This window comes from Etheostoma spectabile, chromosome 7 (assembly GCF_008692095.1).
Source record: "Etheostoma spectabile isolate EspeVRDwgs_2016 chromosome 7, UIUC_Espe_1.0, whole genome shotgun sequence".
NCBI lineage: Eukaryota > Metazoa > Chordata > Actinopteri > Perciformes > Percidae > Etheostoma > Etheostoma spectabile.
This window is the reverse complement of record NC_045739.1, coordinates 25,067,439-25,090,364: the sequence shown is the minus strand read 5'-3', so window position 1 is coordinate 25,090,364 and position 22,926 is coordinate 25,067,439. Positions and strand designations below refer to the sequence as shown.

The 22,926-nt window shown below is 40.8% G+C and overlaps 1 protein-coding gene across 1 annotated transcript in view; it reads right to left on the bottom strand.

Moving 5' to 3' along the window:
- LOC116693067 (glutamate receptor ionotropic, kainate 5-like) overlaps positions 1-22,926 on the bottom strand; it is a 277,749-nt gene that overhangs the window by 78,968 nt on the left and 175,855 nt on the right. The window contains 5 exon segments of the mRNA XM_032521753.1: positions 2,360-2,413; positions 4,621-4,799; positions 8,561-8,726; positions 13,088-13,185; positions 19,331-19,495. Coding sequence (XP_032377644.1) covers positions 2,360-2,413; positions 4,621-4,799; positions 8,561-8,726; positions 13,088-13,185; positions 19,331-19,495 — 662 coding nt within the window.

The window sequence follows — 22,926 nt, the reverse complement described above, 5'->3', positions numbered from 1 at the left end:
TCGGGGATCCATAAAGTATTTCTGATTCTGATTCTGATGACCATCGTATACGTCATCATATATCATCATACATATACCTGCAGGGGTTTGATGAGATTATTAATCAATACCTGGGACTCACTGATTACTTCACTCAGAATGTCACATTTTTGTCCCTTTTTTCAACCACTTTTTCAATGTTTGTCACTTTGTTTTTTAAGTTTAACTCAGTTATTTTTGAAATGTATGGTCAATGAACCTAATTTTCAGTAAATTTACCTAATGTAAGTGAGACGAAAAGACAAGAAATTCAGGAATTAGTGGATAAAATTAAAGGAAGGGCTGGTGATAACCAGACTGGATATGTCATACTTTACTCAATCTATTTCAACAACCTTCCATTTCTGTATTCAAATGCTAATAAATATTAATGAAGACGCAAATTAATGAAAGTAGAGATTGTTACTTGGAAGAGCGCAGGAATCAATATGTTTTGGGGAAATTAAAAGAAAACTAGATCATAGGACAACGGGTCAATGTGACCAAGGACAAACCTGAGACAACATGAGGACAACATGAGGACAACATGAGGACAACATGAGGACATCATGAGGGATGCAGGGCCCCTAAGTCTCTTTCAGCTTCTTTCCTGCAGCCTTTTTGTTTTTCTTGATTTTCCACCTCCGACGTCTCGTAGCCAAACTGAACCCTACACACCGTCGGCCGTAGGAAGCGGAGTCGCATTGACACAGTCGGCGGAGCGTGTTCAACACAAAGTTAAAGGTAGGTCAAAGACAGTGCTGCGGGTGTGTGAGTGTGTGTGAGTGTGTGTGTGTGTGTGTGTGTGTGTGTGGTGAGGTTGGGAAATAATTTCCCGATTTGGTCCGTTTCCAGGCTTCCGCTGGTTGAACGGTGCTTTTGCCCTTGGGTGTTTTTTTTTTTTTTTGCCAGCGTGGCGTGGAGCGCCCTCCCTTGCAGGCGGCTCCGTTAAAGCCTGCGACACGGCGGCGTTTGGAGAGGAGGCGGAGACCGGGACTCAGAGTTATTATCCACGCAAAGTCTCTTTGCACAAGGGCACGACACCAGACAGTGAAATCATAACGATGACAAACTACGACGGGACCAGCATGCATCTCTGATGAGAAGAGACAGAGGAGGAGGAGGAGGAAGAGGAGGAGGATTCATGGGTAAAAGAAGATATATGTTGGCACTGGTTGGGGTGAGAGAAGAGAGGAGGCAAAACCTGGGGGGCATAGGCTTTAATTTCGGATATGTCCCCCACCCCCGCTGTGTTTATTAAAATGTTTAGTTCAAGGCTGGATTAATGTTGGACTCATTCAAACTTATTTTTCCCGCCTTCCACTTGTGCAAAATGCCGCTCCCCCCCCTTTGTAACAAATACCTCCAGGTGTGCCCCCATTAATTACCCCTCTACACTCGCCACTGGCTTCCAGTGCATTTTAGAATTGATTGTAAACAGCAAAGTCAAACGATTCAAAATATTTAATCACGATTAATCGCATTAATGTCATCGCAATTAATCACACATTTTTTTCTATTCTAAATGTCCCTTGATTTCTTATCAACATGGAAAAATATGTATATATATATATATATATATATATATATATATATATATATATATAAAAAACAGCAGTTGACAAAAACTACTCAGTCTGCTAGGCCAAAAAGAACGTTAATCTCGCGAAAAAAAGAATTGATGCCGTTAAAATGGGTTAATAACGCGTTTAACTGACAGCACTAATTGTAAGATTTTAATGTTTGTTTGTAAGGCAATCAGTGGCGTATCTGTCTGAGATTTTAACCCTTCGCGAAAATGAACAGGTCCCTGCTGTCATCCAATCCACTTGTTTTAGAAGTCCCAAAATCACAGAATAGAATACACTGAGGGTAAATTTGTCTGTTTTTTTCCAAATTTATGTCCTCAGGCCCCCTCTGAAAAGCTTTTAGTAGCTAATTTAGGGTTCCCCATTTCATGCGTCATTGTACCTCATGAAATTGTGTTCAAATATACAATGATGACGTGTGACATACATAAATAAATATCAAATTAATACATATCAAACATATAATCTGACGGAAGTCTCTTAGCGCTGGGGCAGTGTCCCTTATTTGGAAAGACAAATGGGATCTTTTTATTAAATATCCTCGTCCTGAACAATCTGTCCCCGTCATTTCTGAAATCAAGGCCAGTAAGTAAGATGTTTTAAACATGTCTTGAATAATCTTCGAAGGGAACAAAAGAGAAGAAGAAACCACTCGTTGCACAGATGAAAGACGACTACCAATCGTCTTTATGAGGATGAATGAAAGGAGTTCAATGGAAGATGTGAGACTAAAAAAAGGACGAGTCTCTTACCATGGTGGTGAGGATGTATTTATAGAAGGCCGACATCATCCCCAGCTCGTTGGCCTGCACGTCCCCAGAGGAGAAAATACAAGAAAATTATGTTTGAAACAGGAAGTACATAGAAAAAAAAAAAATAGAAATCACAAACAATGACACAAATCGGTGATTGTGTGTCGGAAAACAACGACAGGATTTGTCGGTGGTAAAAAGATGTTCAGAGATGTTTTGGGAGGTAATAATAAGAAGGAGAATAATAGGTGAAAGAAGCTCGTTCTGATGTAAAAAGACATCAAGACGTTTCACTGTCATCTGGGAAAAATCTGTCCAATAGTTGCTCTTAACCCTCATTTTGTCCTTGGGTAAAATTTTGCCAATTTTCATTTAAAAAAAAAAATTTGTGTGCACAAAAAATGTGTTATCAAAATAAGCGTTGAAAATGTCAACATAAAAAATATCAAAAAACTTGGGCAAAAAAATAAAAAAAAACACCCACAACATTTAAAAGTGACAAAAAAAATAGATAATGTTGAAAAAAAGTGACCATATGTTGTTTTTTTTTGTCAACACTAATATAACTTTTTCTGACGTTTTTGTCACTTCTCTCAATGTTGTGGGTGTTTTTTTAAATGTTTTTTCCAAAGTTTTTGATATTCCTAATGTTGACATTTTCAGCTCTTATTTTGACGGCCCATTTTTTGTGATTAAAAAAATACCTGAAAACGGGTCAAATTTGACCCGAGGACAACATGAGGGTTAAGAAATGTCATGTTTCTTGTCACCCCCCCCCCCCCCCCCCCCCCATCTGTTAGAGCGTAGGTAGGTCACAACTATACTATACACAGGTAGAAAGTGCCCTGACAGTCATTCCCCAGCTGCTATGACTCAGAGAACCGCCCAGATAGATAGATAGATAGATAGATAGATCTGATTATAGATAGATAGATAGATAGATAGATAGATAGATAGATAGATAGATAGATATTTATTGATCCCAAAAAAATGGAAAATCTTTGAGAGACAGGTGCTAAAACATCTGTTTTCAGACATTTAAATTCAAAAAGACAGCGTGAGAAAACAAAGTGCCTTTTGAAAATTAAAGTATGTAAACACGTTCTAAAAGAAACCTAAAACGCGATCGTGGCTTGAAAGTCTGCATGTTGTCTGCTTCACACGGTTTGAAATCTGCAGCCAGGCTGGGACTTGAACTGGCAACCTGTCAGTGAAGAGATCCAGATTGACTCGGTTAATAGTCCGTTAACCTTTCCTCCCACCCAGAGCTCGTGTGTGAGGTGTTCTGCCTGCAGCCGCGGAGCTTCAAACAGGAAAACATGGCAGTTACTGAGCGCTTATTTTTATTTTGTATTCAAAACTTCTCAGACCCCCAAGGTTACCGGGCAGAGAGTGAAACTGCAACCTGCCAAGAGCTGGTGGATTTAGTTTGGGGCTGTGAAGTCTCTCGACTCTACCGGGCCGGTTTGGCAGCAAACCAACCCGCGTCTGAAAGTCCTGTACTACCCTGAAACCACCGCAGGTGGAGAAACAGAGAGATGAAGCAGGATATAAAGACGTAGAGGCTGTTTTATTTCGTGTAACAGGGTTTTCATTTCTCCTGTAATACCTGTAGTTGTTTATGAATGCTAGTGTCATTTCAGTCTTGATCGAAGACGACTTTTTAAAGGTCCCATGACACAGTGCTCTTTGGATGCTTTTATATAGACCTTAGTGCTCCCCTAATACTGTAGCTGAAGTCTCTTTTATATAGACACTTAGTGGTCCCCTAATTACTGTATCTGAATATCCTTTTTATATAGAACCTTAGTCGTTCCCTTAATACTGTATCTGAAGTCTCTTTATATAGAACTAGTGGTCTCCCTAATACTGTATCTGAAGTCTTTTTTATAGACCTTAGTGGTCCCCTAATACTGTATCTGAAGTCTTCTGGTAACTATAGACCTTTATGGTTTCCCTAATAGAGTGTATAGAAGTCTCTTTTATTAGACTTAGTGGTCCTAATACTGGATCTGAAGTCTCTATATAGACCTTGTGGTCCCTAATAATGTATATGAAGTCCTTATATAGACCCTTATTGGGCCCCTAAACTGTATCATTGAAGTCTCTTTTTATAGACCTTAGTGGTCCCTAATACTGTATCTGAAGTTCCTTTATATAGACCTTAGTGGTCTCTAATTCTGTATCTGAAGTCTCTTTTACATAGACCTTAGTGACACACATTGTGTTGACAAGGAGCAATAAAACCTTTGGCATCTGACCTTCCTGAGGATGTGGTAGGAGATGGAGGCGTTGGCGTCGATGATGATGGTGGCCACTTTGTCGTCCCGGATCTCCTTCAGCAAGGGGGTGGGGTCCAGGCTGTCGTCCAGCATCCGCACCGACAGCGTCTCCCTGGATATCAGGAAGCGGTGGACCAGCTCCTCCAATCGCAGCAGGCCTACAGCAGGGGCGGAGTTAGGAATCAATAGGGTAGCAGCAGGTGTTCATTATATAAAGAAATAGTATACTGTTTACTGTACGTAGTATATAGGGTTGGGATGGGTTTGGTTAGGGTCGGGTTAGGGTTGGGTTAGGGTTAGGATGGTGTTGCGTTAGGTTTGGGTTAGGATTGGGTTAGGGTTAGGATTGGGTTGGGTTAGGGTTGGGAGGTGTTGGGTTAGGGTTAGGGTTGGGTTAGGGTTGGGGTTGGTTTGGGGTTGGGCTAGGGATGGGATGGGATGTTGGTTTGGGGGGTTAGGATTAGGTGTTGGGTTAGGATGGTGGGTGAGGGTTGGGTTAGGGTTGGGTTGGGTTATGGGTTGGGTGGTGTTGGGTTAGGGTTGGGTTGGTTGGGTTAGTTAGGGTTGGGGTTGGGTTAGGTTGGGTTAGGGTTGGGTTGGTTGGGGTGGGTAGGGTTGGGTTAGGATTGGATGGGGATGGTGTTGGGTTAGGGTTTAGGTTGGGTTAGGATCTTGGGTAGGGTGGATGGTTAGGACGTTAGGGTTGGGTTAGGGTTGGGTTAGGGTAGGGTTGGGATGGGTTAGGGTTAGGGTTGGGTTAGGGTTGGGTTGGGGTTGGGTTGGGTTAGGGTTGGGTTGGTGTTGGTTTGGGGTTGGGTTGGGGTTTGTGGTTAAAGGTTCTAATTCTATGACATTGGCCTACTGATCTGTGGGAAAAAGGCTGCTGGACCACAGGACAGAGGACAAACAATGGGTCTGGGGCTGGGTTGAGGTCCGGGTGTTTATTTTGGAAGAGGATGGAAAGGGCGTCAGAGTGTTTAAAGTTTAACCAGAATGGAATGCATAGAAAGGAGAAAATATAAGTATAGAGAAGAGACGTGGGGAAAGTAACAACAAGTAACAAAAAGTAGCAGAAGGTCTAAGAGAAAGGCTAAAATAAGTGCTAAAAGCCTGAATAGTAATATAAAACAAGAGCAAAAGTATCAAAGTACATGCATGGAAACGTCCCTATAAAACCTATAAGCGCTTCTTTTAGTCGGTGTCATTTGATGTTGTCATGTCACGTTAGGGTTAGGGTGACTGTGTCATTACAGTGTCATGCCACTCTCATGTAGATACCATCAAGTACTGCCAAAAAAACTCCAGCTGCAATAAACCGAGATGAAAGTCCATTCATTTTACATTCTATGTTCATAAAAAATATTCACTGATATCTAGTGTACTGCAGTTGAAAACACATTTAGATGGTAAAAAGTAGATTAGTTTCCTTTTTAAAAGTTTTCCTGGGCAACTTTTAGAAAAAGGCTGCTGCTCTTGCATCACCTCTGTTTTAAGATTCAGTCTCTCTCCAAGTCCGGCCCTGACCGAAGCAGTGTCTCGTCTAATCGACGCCATAAAGCATTCATCGAGCAGGGTTGAACTGGCGGACAGCAACGTTTCACGACAACCCGCAGGCCCGTTAAACACCGGCGTTAACAAGGCGGGGATACGTTAAAAGGCTGAGAGCGAGAGTCTGCAGCGGAGCAGAAGAGCGTTGAAACAGTGAGCCGGGGCAGCCCAGTCGGGTGGAAAAACAAGGGTTAGATCAATGAAGGAAAAATGGAGGGGATTAAATAGAAAGTAGCAAAGTAAGACAGGAAGGAAGCAAAAGTACAGACAAAAGGAAAGGAAAGAGAACCGGAGGAAACAAAAGGTTGAATTTGAAAAAAAGTGTGAATTTGCAGATTTATATATACATTTCTTAATAATATATACTGTTGAATCATGTCCAAATGACCCCAACTTTACATAAACTAATCACCTCTTTAAAGTAGAGATGTTCTGATTCAGGAATCAGAAAAGCTTGCAGTAATGGCGTTAGCGGTATTGGAGAGTACCGGTGTTCATGCACTGATCCAATACCACGTCTTTATGAAGAAAATCTTCCTTATAGTGGTGTATGTATGTCATTGTTCCATTATGACTGACTGTCAACCTGGATAATAAAATAAAACGTTCTACAGCATTAACTGTTTGTGTTTGTTGATGTTTTCAAACCCACAATAAAGGCCATTCTAAAATGTGCAGTTTTTTTTACTATATTGGTGGTTCTAGGGACACTGGGGGTCTAAAAACCAGTCAGTATCTGGCGTTATGGTTAGGGTTAAGGTTCATCTCTCTCTCTCTCTCTCTCTCTCTCTCTTTCCGCTCACGGATCCTTTTTTCCGCCGTTAATCTAGCAAAAGTGGATTTCTACACTCCCGAAACGCATATAGATGAAAAAGGGGAAAGCGGCATTCAGTTTCTATGCTCCATATATCTGGAACAAACTCCCGGCAAACTGTTGCTCTGCTCTTTTAACCCTCATGTTGTCCTTGGGTTCGGGAACAATGTTCTTTTTAATTCCCCAAAATAACATGATTGATTCCACACAACGCTCTTTGCCAAGTACAAATCTCTACTTTCATTAATTTTGGGGCGTCTTCAAAAAATGTAGGTGTTTTTGAAATAGTATTGAGTAAAAGTTGACATATTCCAGTCTGTGATTATCATCAACATCCATTCCTTTAATTTTAGTCTCAATAATTCCTAATTTCTGCTTTTCTAACTCAAACATTAGGTAGAATTTCCTATAAAGGAGGTTTATTGACCATAAATTCCAAAAATAACTGTAAAACTAAAGTTAATAAATTAGTTTTATGTAGTGTTAAACGTAAAAAAAAAAGTGACAAACAAGGAAAAAAGTGTTGAAAAAAGCGACAAAAACGTAAGAAAAAATTAAAAACATTGATTGAAAAGTGTCAACAAAAGATTTTTTATTTTTATTTTTTGATGGGTCAACAATATAAAGATTAAATCAAAAGACCTTCCTTTTCCATATTGCCTATGTTTAATTATTTGCACTGCACTATACTGTGAATTTCATTCTTTTACGCTGGTTGTCTTAATTGTTTTTAACATGTGTCTACAGTTCTTACTTTTGCATTTTCTTTTTAAAATGTTATGTAATTTTTAATAATAATGTGTTTGAGGTTTTATGTAAAGCACTTTAAATGGCGCTGCAGCCGAAAAGTGCAATACAAATAAAAAGCCTTGCCTTGGATTGTTATTAATGATTTCAGCTCTGAAGTCCTTCAACTAATGGAAACAAAGACAAAAACATTGAAAAAGCATAAAGAAAAATGTGAAAAATGTTGAAAAAAAGGTTTTATATAAAGGGTTTATATAAAATGTACAAAATAAGTTTTAAAAAAACTCTGAACCCCCCCGCCAGAATCGGCCATAAGAAAATCTCCAGTTATTTCCTTCAGATTTCACAGTAACATTACCGTATATGATTTTTACAGTAAAACGCTGTAAAGGTACATTACAGCCTTGTCGACAAGTATTACAGTTGAAATCACAGTAGTCAAAGCATTACTGTAAAAAAAACAGGAAACTACTGTATTTTTACTTTCTTATCTCCTCTTGAGTTTAATTGTTTGTTTTTTTGCAATGAATACGTAAGAAATGGAAGTACGGTACCTTTACTATAAAAAAGAATTCACAGTAACTTGCTGCCAATTGTTGCCAGTGAGTTACTGTAAATTTTACGTTTTATTATGTGTTACAGGGACGGGTTACATAAAGTTAAAAATAGCATGGTTCTCTTTTAGTATATGTAAGTATATGTTAGAGTTACAGTTTCCTCGAGGCATTTCGAGGGCCGGTACCCAATACCGTAAGACGTGGAGGGGAAGATGGAAATGGACGACATCACACACATCCCAGACAGACTCACACTCTGCTTTGGCACAGACGAGGCTGGTGGTCGGGTAGCCGAGGGAGCGCAGGATGGACCCGATGGCCAGGCTCAGGTCCTCGTTGCTGGGGTACAGGGTCACCGAGGCGAAGCGAAGGTACGGCAGCTTCGGGGTTTCCTCCGGACCGATCTTCACGTGAGGGATCTGCAGGGATGAGGGAGGAGGAGGAGGAGGAGGAGGAAGAATCATTAGGGTGGGGAAAGGGAAGAAAGGTGTACTAAAAGAGAGGAAAGGCGTCAAAGGATAAGACAAGGAAAATGAAATGAACAGCGAGGAATGGAAGCAAGATGACGGAAGGAAGGGATTGATAAAGGGGAAAGGAAAGAGGATGAGAGGCGATAACATCAAGGGAACAAATGTGTTTTTTTTTTTTTATGGAATTCATCAAACCTCGCAGGCTTTGCAGAAAGTTCAGATAACAGAAAGCTTTAATCAGACGCTGACGCTCGCTGATAATCGAGTCTTTGTTCACTTTCAAAAATGATATCTGAAAAGGGAGCGACGCCCGGATCACCGGCGGTATTAGAAAAGTGATGCGTGCCGAAATCACAGCGAGAGTTTGTGTTCACCGCCACTGAGATGAAACATTAATATCAAAGGATTTATGGGGTTTTTAGAGAAGACAAGAAAGAAGAAAACCTAGCAATCTAGCATTATTTTAGCAAAGTCCAGGAAGGGAAAAATGAAAAGTGCTCATCCTCTGGGGAGCATTGGTGTCATCTCAGCTGTCTGTCATGGCAATATGTTTTTTTAATGATATTTTAATAATAGATAATAGTTTGTTGGGTAGATTTCATTTTATATTTTAAAAGTTGACCTCTTTTTACCTTCGGAAGAAGAGGAAATGACCCACTGTAGATTACTGAGTCAACGCTATGCAAGGAGGTCATGTAGTTGGGATGAATGCTTTACTCACACAGAAAATCATTCATTTACAATCAGAGAATATGTCACAGATGCATCGTTTTAATAGAAGTGTTGTGTACGGTAACTTTGCCCACATCGGAGGTCTCGTGAGCTAACAAACAAGGTAACAAAGTGATAGGCCAACACAGACCAAAACGTCCATGCCAAATGGAAGACGCCGTAATTTAATGGCGTCTACTGACGTGCAACCACATTGCGCATTGTGAAGTTATTTTATGAATGAAATAGACATATTGTACACATACTGTACCTGAGAGCCAATTTGGGGACTGTTTGACTTATGTACAATCCTGTGATTGTCTCCATCTATTAAAAGCCCGACCGAGATTAAATCGGATTCTTGCCCGTCGCATGTCACTTTCCCTTTTAGCTTTTAGATGTTCTTCCTTTAATTTCCATATTTTCTGTGATAAGCCATAACTACAACAAGAAACTTCTAAAATAACTTTAAAATACAATCAGGCCTAATTAAAGAAATCTTCTGCTTTCTTTTACCTGGCTCAGCAGGCTGGATACTCACTAAAACCGGATTTTCTAGTGTTACAAAGAAATGTGTGACCCGTCAGAATGTGTGACTATAACGCCGTCTACCTGCAAATCATTCTGCGTGAATAATAAAACCTGGGAAGAGGCCTCACTAAAACTATATGAAAATAGCATTCTTTTCATTTAAGACCATTGTATGAAAAATGACATATAGTCACTTTGATTTTTTTAGACGCCAAGAGTTATAAAGCTCTGTTTCAATTTAAAGTGACCATATTATGAAAAACAAAATCACTTTTTGGGGGGGATTGGGAGTGTTATGTTGTGTCTCTGGTGCTTACACACACATACAAACTTGGATATAAAACTATCCATGCTGGTTTGAGTGAGATCCGGTTTCTGAGTGTCCTCTGTCTTCAGTCTCCGGGTGAGCTGTTCAACATCTGCACGGCTTTCTACGTCACTAGAGACGAGGTGGCTAACCGTAGCATGCTAGTGCTAGCATACTAGCTCATTCTCAATGGCTAAATACTGCTACAACACACACTAGTTGACCATAATCTCCAAAAGAACTACTTCCTGTCCCTGTTCTACTTCCTGTCCCGGTTCTACTTCCTGTCCCTGTTCTGCATGTAATCCACAAGTGTCCCTGGTCTAGAAGACGTCTCCCAGCTGATCCTGCCTTGGACTGACCAAAGCTGGAAAAAGAGTTATCTAGCTGATGGGATCTTACCGAGCTACTGAGCATGTGCAGCTCCCAACAAAGATAGTACAGAAGGGAGATGTCTCACTCTGGAGCTAAAACAGAGACCTGAACCACACAGGGTGAAAGCAGGATCTGCAGCAATGTGCAGTGCAACAAGAAAATGGTGTTTTTTGAAAATTAAACCATGTAAACCTATTCTGTTACAACCTCAAAATACAACTATCAACCTGAAGATTAGCATAATAAGGGCGCTTTAAACTCCACAGAGCAAAGGGACCTGTGACTCACAGTGTCTGTACTTAAGATGGAACACGAATGACAAACTGGAAAATGAATCACATGCAGCGACGAACGAAAGAATCAGGTCAGAGGCCAAAATGTCCCGTGTGATCCGCCGCTCAGCGGTATCACCTGAGCTCACACCTGCAGAGGTTTGAATGGAAAACAGTCATTATCTCGGCTGAGCTGCACCCTGATATGCAGAGCTTCTGTTAAATCCAGAATAAAAGGATTCCAATAATACGGGCCCTGTCTGTGAGAGGCTCAGAGACCAGATTGAGAAAAGTTAAACCCTTTAAAATCCATCAAAAATGGCTTTAATGGGTCATTTCAGTTTTTTTTCAACCTGGACCTTTATTGTCCTATAGTATAGGCTGGCTGAGGGAACTCATGTTAATGTTAAAAAACCTCATGCCATGGGACCTTTAAGCCTGAACGCTGTGTCCCAGAAGCCGCAGACTGGGCTGCAATGTATCTCTAAACTGCAAATATGCATTCTGTCTGTCAACATAATGAAAAGGATCCCTGCAGGGATTGAACTATTATACAGCATTTTCAGGATTAACTTTTATATGCATTTGTGTTTGTACAAGTTCACATGCTTTACTGTTAAAAAAGAGAAATAAGCCCAGTCTGCTCTGATTGGACAGCGTGCTTCCTGGAAACGCTGGAGCCTCTGCTCTGTGTTTCACTAGGATCATCTGGAGCTACTGCAACGGAGTACATAGCATGACTTTGTGTCGTGAAAAATCACCAATAAAGGCTTCTTAACCAAATGTTACACAACCGGACATGTCCCAGCAACAAAGTGACCGGAGAAATGACCAGCATTGGCCGAGATTATAGCTTTGTCATGTTAGCGCATAGCTGCTTAATAGTTAACAGCATGTTAACGTCAGATTGTAGTGGAATGAAGCAGCACTTTCTACCGTCAACAATTGCATGTAAAGGCTTCTGAACCAAACACTATTCAATCAGACATGTTTCAGCAGCACCTGGGTTTAGGGAGAATTTAATAACATTGGCTGCCATTATGACAATGACAAGGATTTCTGCCATTAGCCATGTAGCTACTATAGTTAGCAGTGGCCACTAATAGAATGTAGCAGCCATTTCTACAAATGCTACGCAAACATAGGCTTTTAAACAAATACTACATGAACAGAAAACGTATCAGGAGTAATGTGACCCGGAATTGGGAAGATTTTAAAGACACCGGCAGCCAAGATTCAACCGCCATTAGCATGTAGTTATATGGGATAATGTTAACACCGCAGTGGCTTAAAAAAAACAAAAAAACACACCAGTCCTGCCTACTTGGAGCAGATGATCAATCATAGAAGGCCAGCTTAAAGTTGCATAACACTTGGAAATCTGAATGTTTTAGCTCACAGCGATTTGTCTCACATGCGTTTGCCTCATTATTTGAGAATGGCAACGTTTACATGAAAATCCAACATGAAAACATTGTAGTTATGACAAAAAACACGGAAAAGCATAATATGTCCCCTTTAAAACCTCTTTGAGACCTCTATGTTTAACCAGAAACAGCTCTGAGGTCGCTAGCGCTTAACCCACCAGACTCCATTTAAAAAAACAATACTTTTAACGTGTATAGAGTCAACATATTTTCACATGTTAATCAGTGAGCTGTGTGTTTATTTCAAGCGACACTAGAGTTGTGATTGTTGAAAAAGTGGAAAGTAAACCCAAAATGGCTTTTCATAGTTTTATGTTGTTTCTGTCCACTTTGAATGAAGTGTATTTTACATTGCTTAAATTACTGTTTATTTACATTGAGTCTGGTTGCTTTAGCAAATGCAATTTTGCAGATGTTTTTATGTTAAGAAAAAGGATCTTACTCTTTAATAGATAGATCGACCTCCTTAGAAATCCTTTCCATTATGTTGTCAGACACTTAGTGTCAGTGGCAAAACGAGCACTTTTTTTTTAAAACGTGAATACAACCTGGACAATAGCCTTTGTCCCTTGTAATACTGACTGCAGCGATTGTGCTTAATACTGAAAAACGGGTCCAAGTTGATGAAAACAGTAGTTACCCTTTAACATCTGAGGTTTCATGTTGTTGGAGCCAGATGTGACTCACCTCTTTCTCCCCACAGATGTGACTGATGGTGGACCCAGAGGCGGGGCTGGAGGCGGGACCAATCACTGAGACCACGCCCTTCGTCAGGATCTGACACACTGAGAGTGAAAAACAGCAACAACAAAAAAATGGAGAAGTTAAAGCTGCAAAAAATTAATTTCTGCCACTTTGGATCAATGGAAACAAGTGAACACATCACCAAGAATTGCTATTTTCAAAACTCAGCCGTAACGTGTGTTGTGTTTGTGTTTAGTTATTTGTGTGGCTTATTTGTTGTACTGTTTTTTCAGATTTTGATTTTTAAGTTCATGAATTTTTGAAGATAGGTCGATTAAAACTCATTAACAGTCATTGACTGTCAATAATCATGGAAAAACTCTGAATATCTGAGAGGAAAGTCATAGTCACAAGAAAAAAAAAACCTAGATATTATCTGCAATACAATTAAAACTTAGAATATAAAAGGGAATTATTTGAGCGTATCAACCGGAGCTTCTCTCGTCTCCGACAGCTTTTTAAACAGGGTCAGAGGACACTCATTAAATGTATTTACTTTTTCTTTCAAGCGAGGGGGAGATAATCACAGGCTTTTCACACTATTTCTGAAAGGAGCACACAGAACCCAAAAGATGCACTCACTCAGCAGGAAGAAAACTAAAAAGGCTTCTGGGTAATAAGAGCTGCTTCGGTGCCTTTCAGGGGACATGACACGGGTCGGAATCCGTTTTTCTGAAATGTTTTGAACAAAAATAGAAAAGCAAAGGTTTCTGGGTACACAGGTGAGACGTTATGGACAGGTGGGGTGTTATTTTGTATTAACTTGCTTGAGTTTCTGATCTTTGGGCGATTTTAGATCCTTTTTAGCCGATAAATAAAATAAAAAAAACTGAAAATTAGCATGATATCAGGTCTTTAACCAGCACTTGGATTAGCAAGCATCAAAACAAAGTGTTGGGAAGCATTAGAAAAAGAAAAAAAATTGAATGAGTTTGAAACTGGACAATATTATCTGTTTATTATCTGAATATTATCAGTATTGTGCAAGGACACCGGCTTAAAATCTGTGCAATACTCTGCTGCTGCTACTATTGATCCATTATTACTGTTCACCATTATCCATGTTCCCCTGGATCAGGGAGGCTCCAAAATCCTGGTTGCAGCTGTCGCCATGGTCCCGCTTCACATCCTACGATGCGCTGCTACATCCTACTACACCCTGCTATGTCCTGCTACGTCCTGCTACGTCCTGCTACGTCCTGCTACACCCTGCTACGTCCTGCTACATCCTGCTACGTCCTGCTACACCCTGCTACGTCCTGCTACGTCCTGCTACGTCCTGCTACATCCTGCTACGTCCTGCTACGTCCTGCTACGTCCTGCTACACCCTGCTACATCCTGCTACGTCCTGCTACGTCCTGCTACGTCCTGCTACACCCTGCTACGTCCTGCTACGTCCTGCTACATCCTGCTACATCCTGCTACGTCCTGCTACACCCTGCTACGTCCTGCTACGTCCTGCTACGTCCTGCTACGTCCTGCTACGTCCTGCTACGTCCTGCTACACCCTGCTACGTCCTGCTACGTCCTGCTACGTCCTGCTATGTCCTGCTACGTCCTGCTGGGCCTTGTAATGCCCCACAGTGCCCTGCTAAGCTATGAACTACAAAGAACTACTACAAACTACTATTTTTTGGGACTGTTATTGCCACTCTTCATTCTAACCCCAACCGGTCGTCAAACACCACCTACCAATCTTTATTATCATTATTGCAACCACATTATTGATGATTATTTATCTAAAATATTTCTGTAGGAACAGACGCTGTATGTTGTTTACTGCATCATTTGTACTGTACAATTTGTGCCCATTTGTGTGTGTGTGTGTGTGTGTGTGTGTGTGTGTGTGTGTGTGTCGCTCTGACACACACTAAGTGCCGCTCCTACGGGAAGTGTCTTTTTGCAGTTGGTAAAATCGATGAACATCCACAGCAGCTGCCGGTGCAGAACGCTCCGAGCTCTCCGGTCGCGATGACCTCACGACACACTCTGAATGTGTAAAACACACCGGCATCATCCATCTGGACGTCGGCGGCCATCACGTTCACGCAGAAAGTCATCGAGTGTGATGATGCGATTATATTCATGATAAACTGAATGAATTAGATCCAAAATGAAATGAAACATAATTGTCCTCCATGGCGGAAACTTGCCTTTGGCCCATCACAGGCAGTTAATTAAAAACATAAACACTGACAGTATGGACAGGGGCTTAAAGTTAATGTGTGTGTGTGTGTGTGTGTGTGTGTGTGTGTGTGTGGCGGGGGGGGGGGTGTTATTGGAACCATTTCCTCATACGCGATACTTTAGAAGCAATTCGGCCAGTGTCTAAAAACTATTGCATTCGGTGCCCAGGCCTACCCAGAACCAGGACCTTCTTACGGTATTCACTTTCTTGCCCCTGCCCTAGACACATGTGACCAATAAGGACTGGTGATGCATTGGGGGGGGGGGGGTTTAGTAGCCGAGTCCGTCGGGTTGCTAGTTCAAGTCCCCATGCGGACCAACGTGTGGTGGGGGGCTGGTAGCTGGAGAGGGCCCAGTTCACTCCTGGGCACTGCCAAGGTGCTCTTGAGCAAGGCACCAATCCCCCCCCCCCCCCCCCTCCTCATTCTGACATCTCTCCATTTAGTGCATGTACTGTATAGGCATTGAGCATGTGTGTGTATTTCAGGCCTGTGTGTAATTCCAACAGTGTAAATTGTAATTTCCTGACTAATAAAGGATACATTGTTATTATTGTTTTGGTTTGCTTGAATTTTTCTGTATGTGAAACGAAACCATGGGGCAACGCTACAAATTTCCAAACTCATCAACTGATTTGGACCAGACCAAACTAACTATCAGTGTGAAAACGCCCTAAGAGGACTGAGTGAAATGAATCTTGCCTAATTAAATCCAGTAGCGTCAACAGCAAAGGAAGATACGGATGCTTTAATTGATGATGTCTCCTTTGGCCAACAGCAGCACGCGTGTTGTCTCTTCGCTCCTCGTCTGTCTTTCTGTCTTTAAAGATAAAGCTTTCTGGTTGCTGGTTTGTTTTTACAGGAGGTGGAAGCGATTAGCTCGACTGCAAATCATCAACAACACCTGTGCTTTTCCTGCTGTGATTAAAACTAATACTACAGATGTCTAATGACTAATGGCCAACCCCTGATGTTGATGCTAACTAGCGAGTGGAAGATTGAGACTGAGCTATGTTAGGCTAACATTCATTGTAGTAAGAATACAGCAGTTGGCTTGTAAGCATTTTCATCTTTATACGGATTAAACAGGGGACCTGGTTACTGTGCTCACATTGCTGGCTTAGCACATTACGTCGAGCTGTTCCAAACCAGAGAGACGACCTGAACTGGGTCTATGTTTGTCGTGTCCGAGCCTTATCAGACTGACCTTGTGTTCATTGTTGTTTTGTAGGAGAGAGACAGGTGAGAGACAGGTGAGAGACCAGATACTGTATATACAACACCAGTAAGCGATATGGTCAATCACACAGCTGCGAAAGGGTAACTGTACAGGGAAAAGGAGTCCCCAATCGGATGAGGTTTAAGCTAGCAGGCAGGTAAATTACTAATTCTGAAGAACTTTTTCCAGAAAGCAGGAAGCCTAAAGGAAATACTGGGTTCTGTTTTTTCGTGAGCAAATATACAAGCAAAGTAGGCAACAAGATCATTTTATTTCCTCAGCAAGATGTTAGACAGCACATGACCAATAAAAACACTGTACATCAAGAAATCAATAAAATAAGTCAATCAATGAGTCAACCAACCAATTAAACATGTACTGTTGTCATTTCCCATCTGTTTAGGGGAATATTTTTATATATTTTTTAGAAGTACAGTATGAAAATGGAAAATGGAAATGGATGCTCACAACAGACCAAATTTGGATAATATTGCCCAGTCTGATGTTTACGGAGCCCCGGTGGTGAAATGGAGGAATAACAACAAAAACAAAACATGTACTGGACAAACACTTTTGTCTTTGTTTAGCGAGATCTCGAGTTTAATTTGCAGGATCTTGACTTTGTTTAGCGAGATCTCGAGTTTAATTTGCAGGATCTTGACTTTGTTTAGCGAGATCTCGAGTTTAATTTGCAGGATCTTGACTTTGTTTAGCGAGATCTTGACTTTGACATGGAGGAAAAAACTATTTTCTTATGTTTGTCTGTTTTTGTCGTCCATTAAAGTCAAGATCTCAACTTTCATGGAGGAAAAAAATAAAAAATCCATGACTTTGACATGAAGGAAAAAAAATAATCTTTTTTTTGTCTGTTTTTATCGAAAACTCGAGATCTCAAATTTAGTGTTTGTCCCCAGGACATTTTATTTTATTTCTTCGTTTTTTTGTTTTTTTTCCCCCTCCATTTCATCTCTGGAGCTCCGTAGATGTTGGGTATTCTCCCAATGTCTTTAATTTGGCTATTGCCCTTTCCACATGTACTCCGTAAGCGGCTATCTTTTTCATAATCTGTGGCTGATTTTTTGAGTTTTTTTACTGCGCGGAAGAGGTTATTTACTTCAAGGCCAATTTTCTGTAACTCACTCTCAATGAAGAACCCTTTATCCACCATTACACCATCTCCCACATTTAGATATTTCAAAGAAGTTCTGACAATCTCCTTGTCAGACAAGGGTCCAGATCACACGCAACTAGTGCTTTCAAAGTATTTGTAGATTGATAATTAAAAAAACCTTTGTCTTTGCAGCCCCAGGGAACTTGGCTTCTGGATTTTCATTTCGGTGCAGTCGAGCATTGCGAGGCATTTGGGACGTTCTTCTCTATATCTGTCTGGCATCTGAGAAATGTTGATGTCTCTGTGTTGCCATGTTGGGAGTTCTCCCAGCACGATATACATGTACCTACCCTGCGTTCAGGTAGCTGGAATCTGAAAGCTAAGTCTTTTAGGCCCAGAATTTGGCTCAATTTGGCACAATTTCATTAGTACAAGTAGCAGTTGATGACATGAAGGCATTTCTGTAACGCACTGATCATTCCGCTTGTAAATTAACGGCTTCAGTTTGTGGGTATGTGCTTATGCTTGGCACTTGAAAAACAGCATTATTGAATTGGGAATAGGAAAATCCAGCACAATATTTGAGGTCATTTGAGATTTCCCTATGCGTGAATGTTTCTGGGGTTAGTTGGCTTGGTTTTGGAATCAGATTTCTTTTTTTTTCATAAACTAATTTCTGCATCTCTCCGAGCTAGCGTGGCTCGTAATGTCATCAGCTCATCATTGTCCCTGGTCGGCAACTCTAGTGGGTGCTCGTCTAACTGCTGTCTTTCTACATGTCGTTCTTCATCTTCCTCTGGATATCCTGCAGAAAAGGATTAATTTGCAGACAAGGATTCATTCATGGTTCATTTTGAGGATAAAAAATGCACAATATATATTTTTTTTGCTTACAAATGTTTCTTATGTTTTCTTAAATGTTTCTACAAATGTTTCTATCTTACTATAATTATGTTTTCGTCCCCAAAGTGATGAGTATATTAAATCTTGCCTTACCTTTGAACAAATGTAGACGTCCTTGTTAATTTTGTTGACGTTAAGTTGATATTCTGGTCTGCCACACAGTCTGATCCACAGTTAACATTTCTTCTTGTCCCGTTTCGGCTTGTGGAAAGGGATGAAATCTACCCCAGTTTCTAGCGTCTAGCGTAACGGTTATGGTTATTCATCAAGTTTTTGAGTAGATAAAACTTCATAAATCCACCATTAATTTCAAATTTTATGCTTCCCTGTTGTTTCCTATGGAGTTGTCCGAGCTGATGTCGGCGTCTCGTTGAGGCTGGACCGTCATTGGCTGCGTTCTAGGACGGAGCTTAGCGACAGGAGAATCGCCCTATTAACTTACACCGTAGCTTGCTCTCGCTCAACACTGGACCAATGTCAGAGACTGTTGTTCCCATCAGTCACTTAGACACAAAAACCTAGGAAATTAGAGTCTGGGTTGAAAAAAACCCTGTTTTAACTATTCATTGTACAGCCTGTTTGCTCTCTGGTGTGATGCTCCGATGAACACGTGTGTTATTTAAAGTGCAGGTTTACTGAGCCTGGGATAATCATCTGGACCTGATGCACTATTGTTAAACATATGTTGATGCTCCATAGCTCTGAGTGAAGAGCGGCGGCACACGTTCAGGCATTGAGGAAGATGAAGGAGAGCATGGAGACTTACTGGTGTCGGTGGTGTCGTACTGGGAGTCCGTCTGCAGCTCGTAGACGTCCACCTCCACCCTCGCCTGGGAGGAGCCCTCCATCAGACTGTTGATGTTCTCCCTCGCCAGAGCCAGCGCCAGGCGCTCGCCACGACCACACGCCGACTGGTCATCCAAAATGGCCGCTGGGCGGAGAGAAGGGTTCAGAAATGAAGAATGCGTGAAAGATAAACTCACAGTGACAGGAGAACAGGAAAGTACACAAACAGAGGCGCAAGGTGAGGACAATGTTAAAGGTCTCAAAACATGAAAATTCACTTTATTGTGCATTTGAGTCCTTAAAGTAGCCTAGAAAAACTTAAGACAGACCTCTTCAAGCACAGGGCCTCTTCAGTATATATATATATATATATATATGTGTGTGTGTAGCTTGTTTGTTGTAGCTTGAGCATTAGGAGAATACTATTTCATTGTATTAATAAATGGCACTTTTTTTTAAGTTTGTAATGTGTCAATTCTTGCTTTAAGGAGTAGGAGCTGGCGTTGGGTATCAGCCAATACCGATCCAATACCAGTGTTTATTTAATAAGCTGTTTGCCTCATCTCTAGTGACTGGGATCGTTGTATTATGTGGAAGGCAAAATCATCCCAAGGTGCAGCTGAATGCGTCATGGGTTCAAGAGAGGCAAGTGAATGCACCATGAAGGAGGATTTTCCATTTATTACTTTCAACGTTTAAAAGCCAAAAACTGCAGATAGCTGTCATTTTCTCTATCTATCTATCTATCTATCTATCTATCTATCTATCTATCTATCTATCTATCTATCTATCTATCTATCTATCTATCTATCTATCTATTGTTCATATTTGCAATGTTTTCCATGGTTATTTCAGGGAAGACAAACGATTTTTCTGTTGTAGGTATAGGAGAAACTTTTCAGTCAACACACTTCTCTGCATTAGCATTTCTTTTGCCCTACAGCTACTAATACTCTGCCAGCCGCTGGGCTATTTATATGCATCTCCTGATCCCAAAGACATTCAGATTGTCCTAAGTTCCACACACAACTTCTTAGGAACACAAGTGTTGAACGTTTTATTTAAAGTTTTGATGGTATTTGGGGACAAACGACGGCTCTACAGGATGCTGAGTTTGGAAGCTATGTAAACAGAACGTGTTTTGACCAATGTGTCGGAGTAGAAACTGACGGAAATGTGACGAGACCCGAGAACCTACATTCGGTCAACATGTTGCGTAAGTAATACATTTCACATAGGTAAGTCACGATTGCAGTTGAATGATTATTTCTATGGTTACATGCAGTTGAAAAAAACGATCATTTATTGGGTTTAGAACGATATTTCACACTTCTCATGATATACTTCCACACTGCTTACAATCTCAAAGATCTCTGTTTGGTCTTCGGCGGCACTTATGGCGATAAGTGGCAATCACAGGCATGTACTTCGATCTCCCTTTCACTTGATTTTGAAGTTTCATCGTATGTAGTCATCCCATTTTTCTTTGTTCCGCCATAGTGGCCGTTTACTCTTCACTATTTTAGAGAACGCAAAACTGTACGCTGCATTACACACAAGAGCAAGCTTGTCAAACTGGAAGTTATCTATGTTCTCTTCAAAGGCCCCAGACTCCTTTGAAAAAACTTTTGATAAGCTTGATCCATTGATAATTCACTGAAAATGTGGTGGCAATTGGAGCAACGGTGTAGGAGGAGAACTCAAAAATGTATTTTTCAAAAAATTCAAAATGGCGGAAAACTGTTTACCATTGACGAACATGGGAGTTGTTTCTCCAACCTGCAGCCTCTGCCGGTTAGTCAGTTTGTTAGTCCCTAATCCTTTTGAAAACACCAAAGCCACGCGATAACACCAACAAACTCCCCGATCCCAGCAGCAGTGGACACCCAACTTCTGTTACCCAACCGTGTAAACTTTAACAAGACTGGTAAAGTACTGAAACTATTCCAAATCAAAGTCGTCCAAACCATATATGGTGCTATGGGTCGTTTGTTCCTACCCTATAATCACTAAAGGAAGCGTATCATAAGATTAGATTAGATTAGAGTTTAGATAATATTTTAGTTATCCCACAGTGGGGAGATTCCCTTATTACAGCAGCAGTTTCCTACAGTAAAACAACAAACAGGCAAACAACAGACAATGTGCAAAAAGTATTGAATGAATGTAAAGTGGCTTTACATAAAAAGTAGAGGTGGCCATAGTACAAAAGAAGTAAGTAAGTAAGTGACCTTAAAATTAAAGTGAATATGTAATGTAGCAAAAGTAACCCTAATATAAATGAGTGTGACCATACTATAAATAATATTGAGAGAGTAATTACTCGTAATGGAAAAATATAAATCCAGATAATAAAGATATACATAGAGTGTGTGGTAGGTAATTGAAAAACACGAATAAATTAGCACCTGACTTTTCTGTCGCACCACTAAAAAAACCTTTGGACGTACACATGCTCTCCCAATACAAGTTCCTTCCCGAGGCTATTTTGCAGCGGCACCGTGGCTCTGTCCGGCCTGTAGATGACAGTGATTGGTTTCAAGAAATGCGAATAAACCAGAGCAGGTTTTTCTCCCATCCAGGAATGCCGTGTGGACTAGCCAGACCCTCCTAGCTCAAATCTCATTCCCACATATCATAGCGAGACTATGAGATTTGGGTACACAGTGCCTTCGTCTGCAGATGTAAGTGGGACAACAGTGGCTGAATGTCAGCCAGGTGGAAAACTACCTTTACAGAGCGTGAGAAGAGAAAACATCAGCAGCAGCAAGATGACCTAAAATAGATTTGATGTCCTTGGATTTGAACGTGGAGTGGAGCGACGCGTCTGGAACAGCTGCAGCTTATATATAAATATTAAAAAAAACACATTGTCATCGCTTCTTTTTCCACCTACTAGAAGTGGTAAAGTGAGAGTACCTGGCATCTGTGCACAGTAACACCTGCCATGGTTATTTCTGTAGCCGCCTCCCCGCTGACGTTGAAAGAAAAAAAAATGCACCCGCGTTATCGGAGAGGGGGATGAATGTGAAGGAAAAGCATGCTCACAGGCGCAGAGGAGGGCAATCAGCCAGTTCAGTCTATGGGAAATGTATCCAGAGGAAGATCACATGTTAATACCTGGAAGTGTGTAATGTGTACTGCTGCAACCTGACCTGAGTAACAATAGTAGTAATACTAATGCTTTTTTTATTTTTGCAATACTATAATGTTCGCCTGCACTGCTGACGGTTACTACAGTAACAAGTGTTTATATCTGCATCTTTTTTGCACTACTTTCCTTGACTGGTATTTCAATTTGCACTGCTGACTGTTTATTTACAGTACCTATTGTTTACATATACTGCAATACCCTACTTTAACTGTAACATGCAATTACTTTCCACTGCACTTTAACTCGGATAGCTTCTGCCCAAACTTTATTTCTACTACCTTGAAATCCAATGTTATACTGCTCGTTTTACCTAACTTATTATATATATCCATCTGTAAAAATTCTGTCTATAATAATAGCCGCCTGTATATATGTTTATAGTACATATTCACCTGTAAACTCTGTAAACCATTAGTATATTA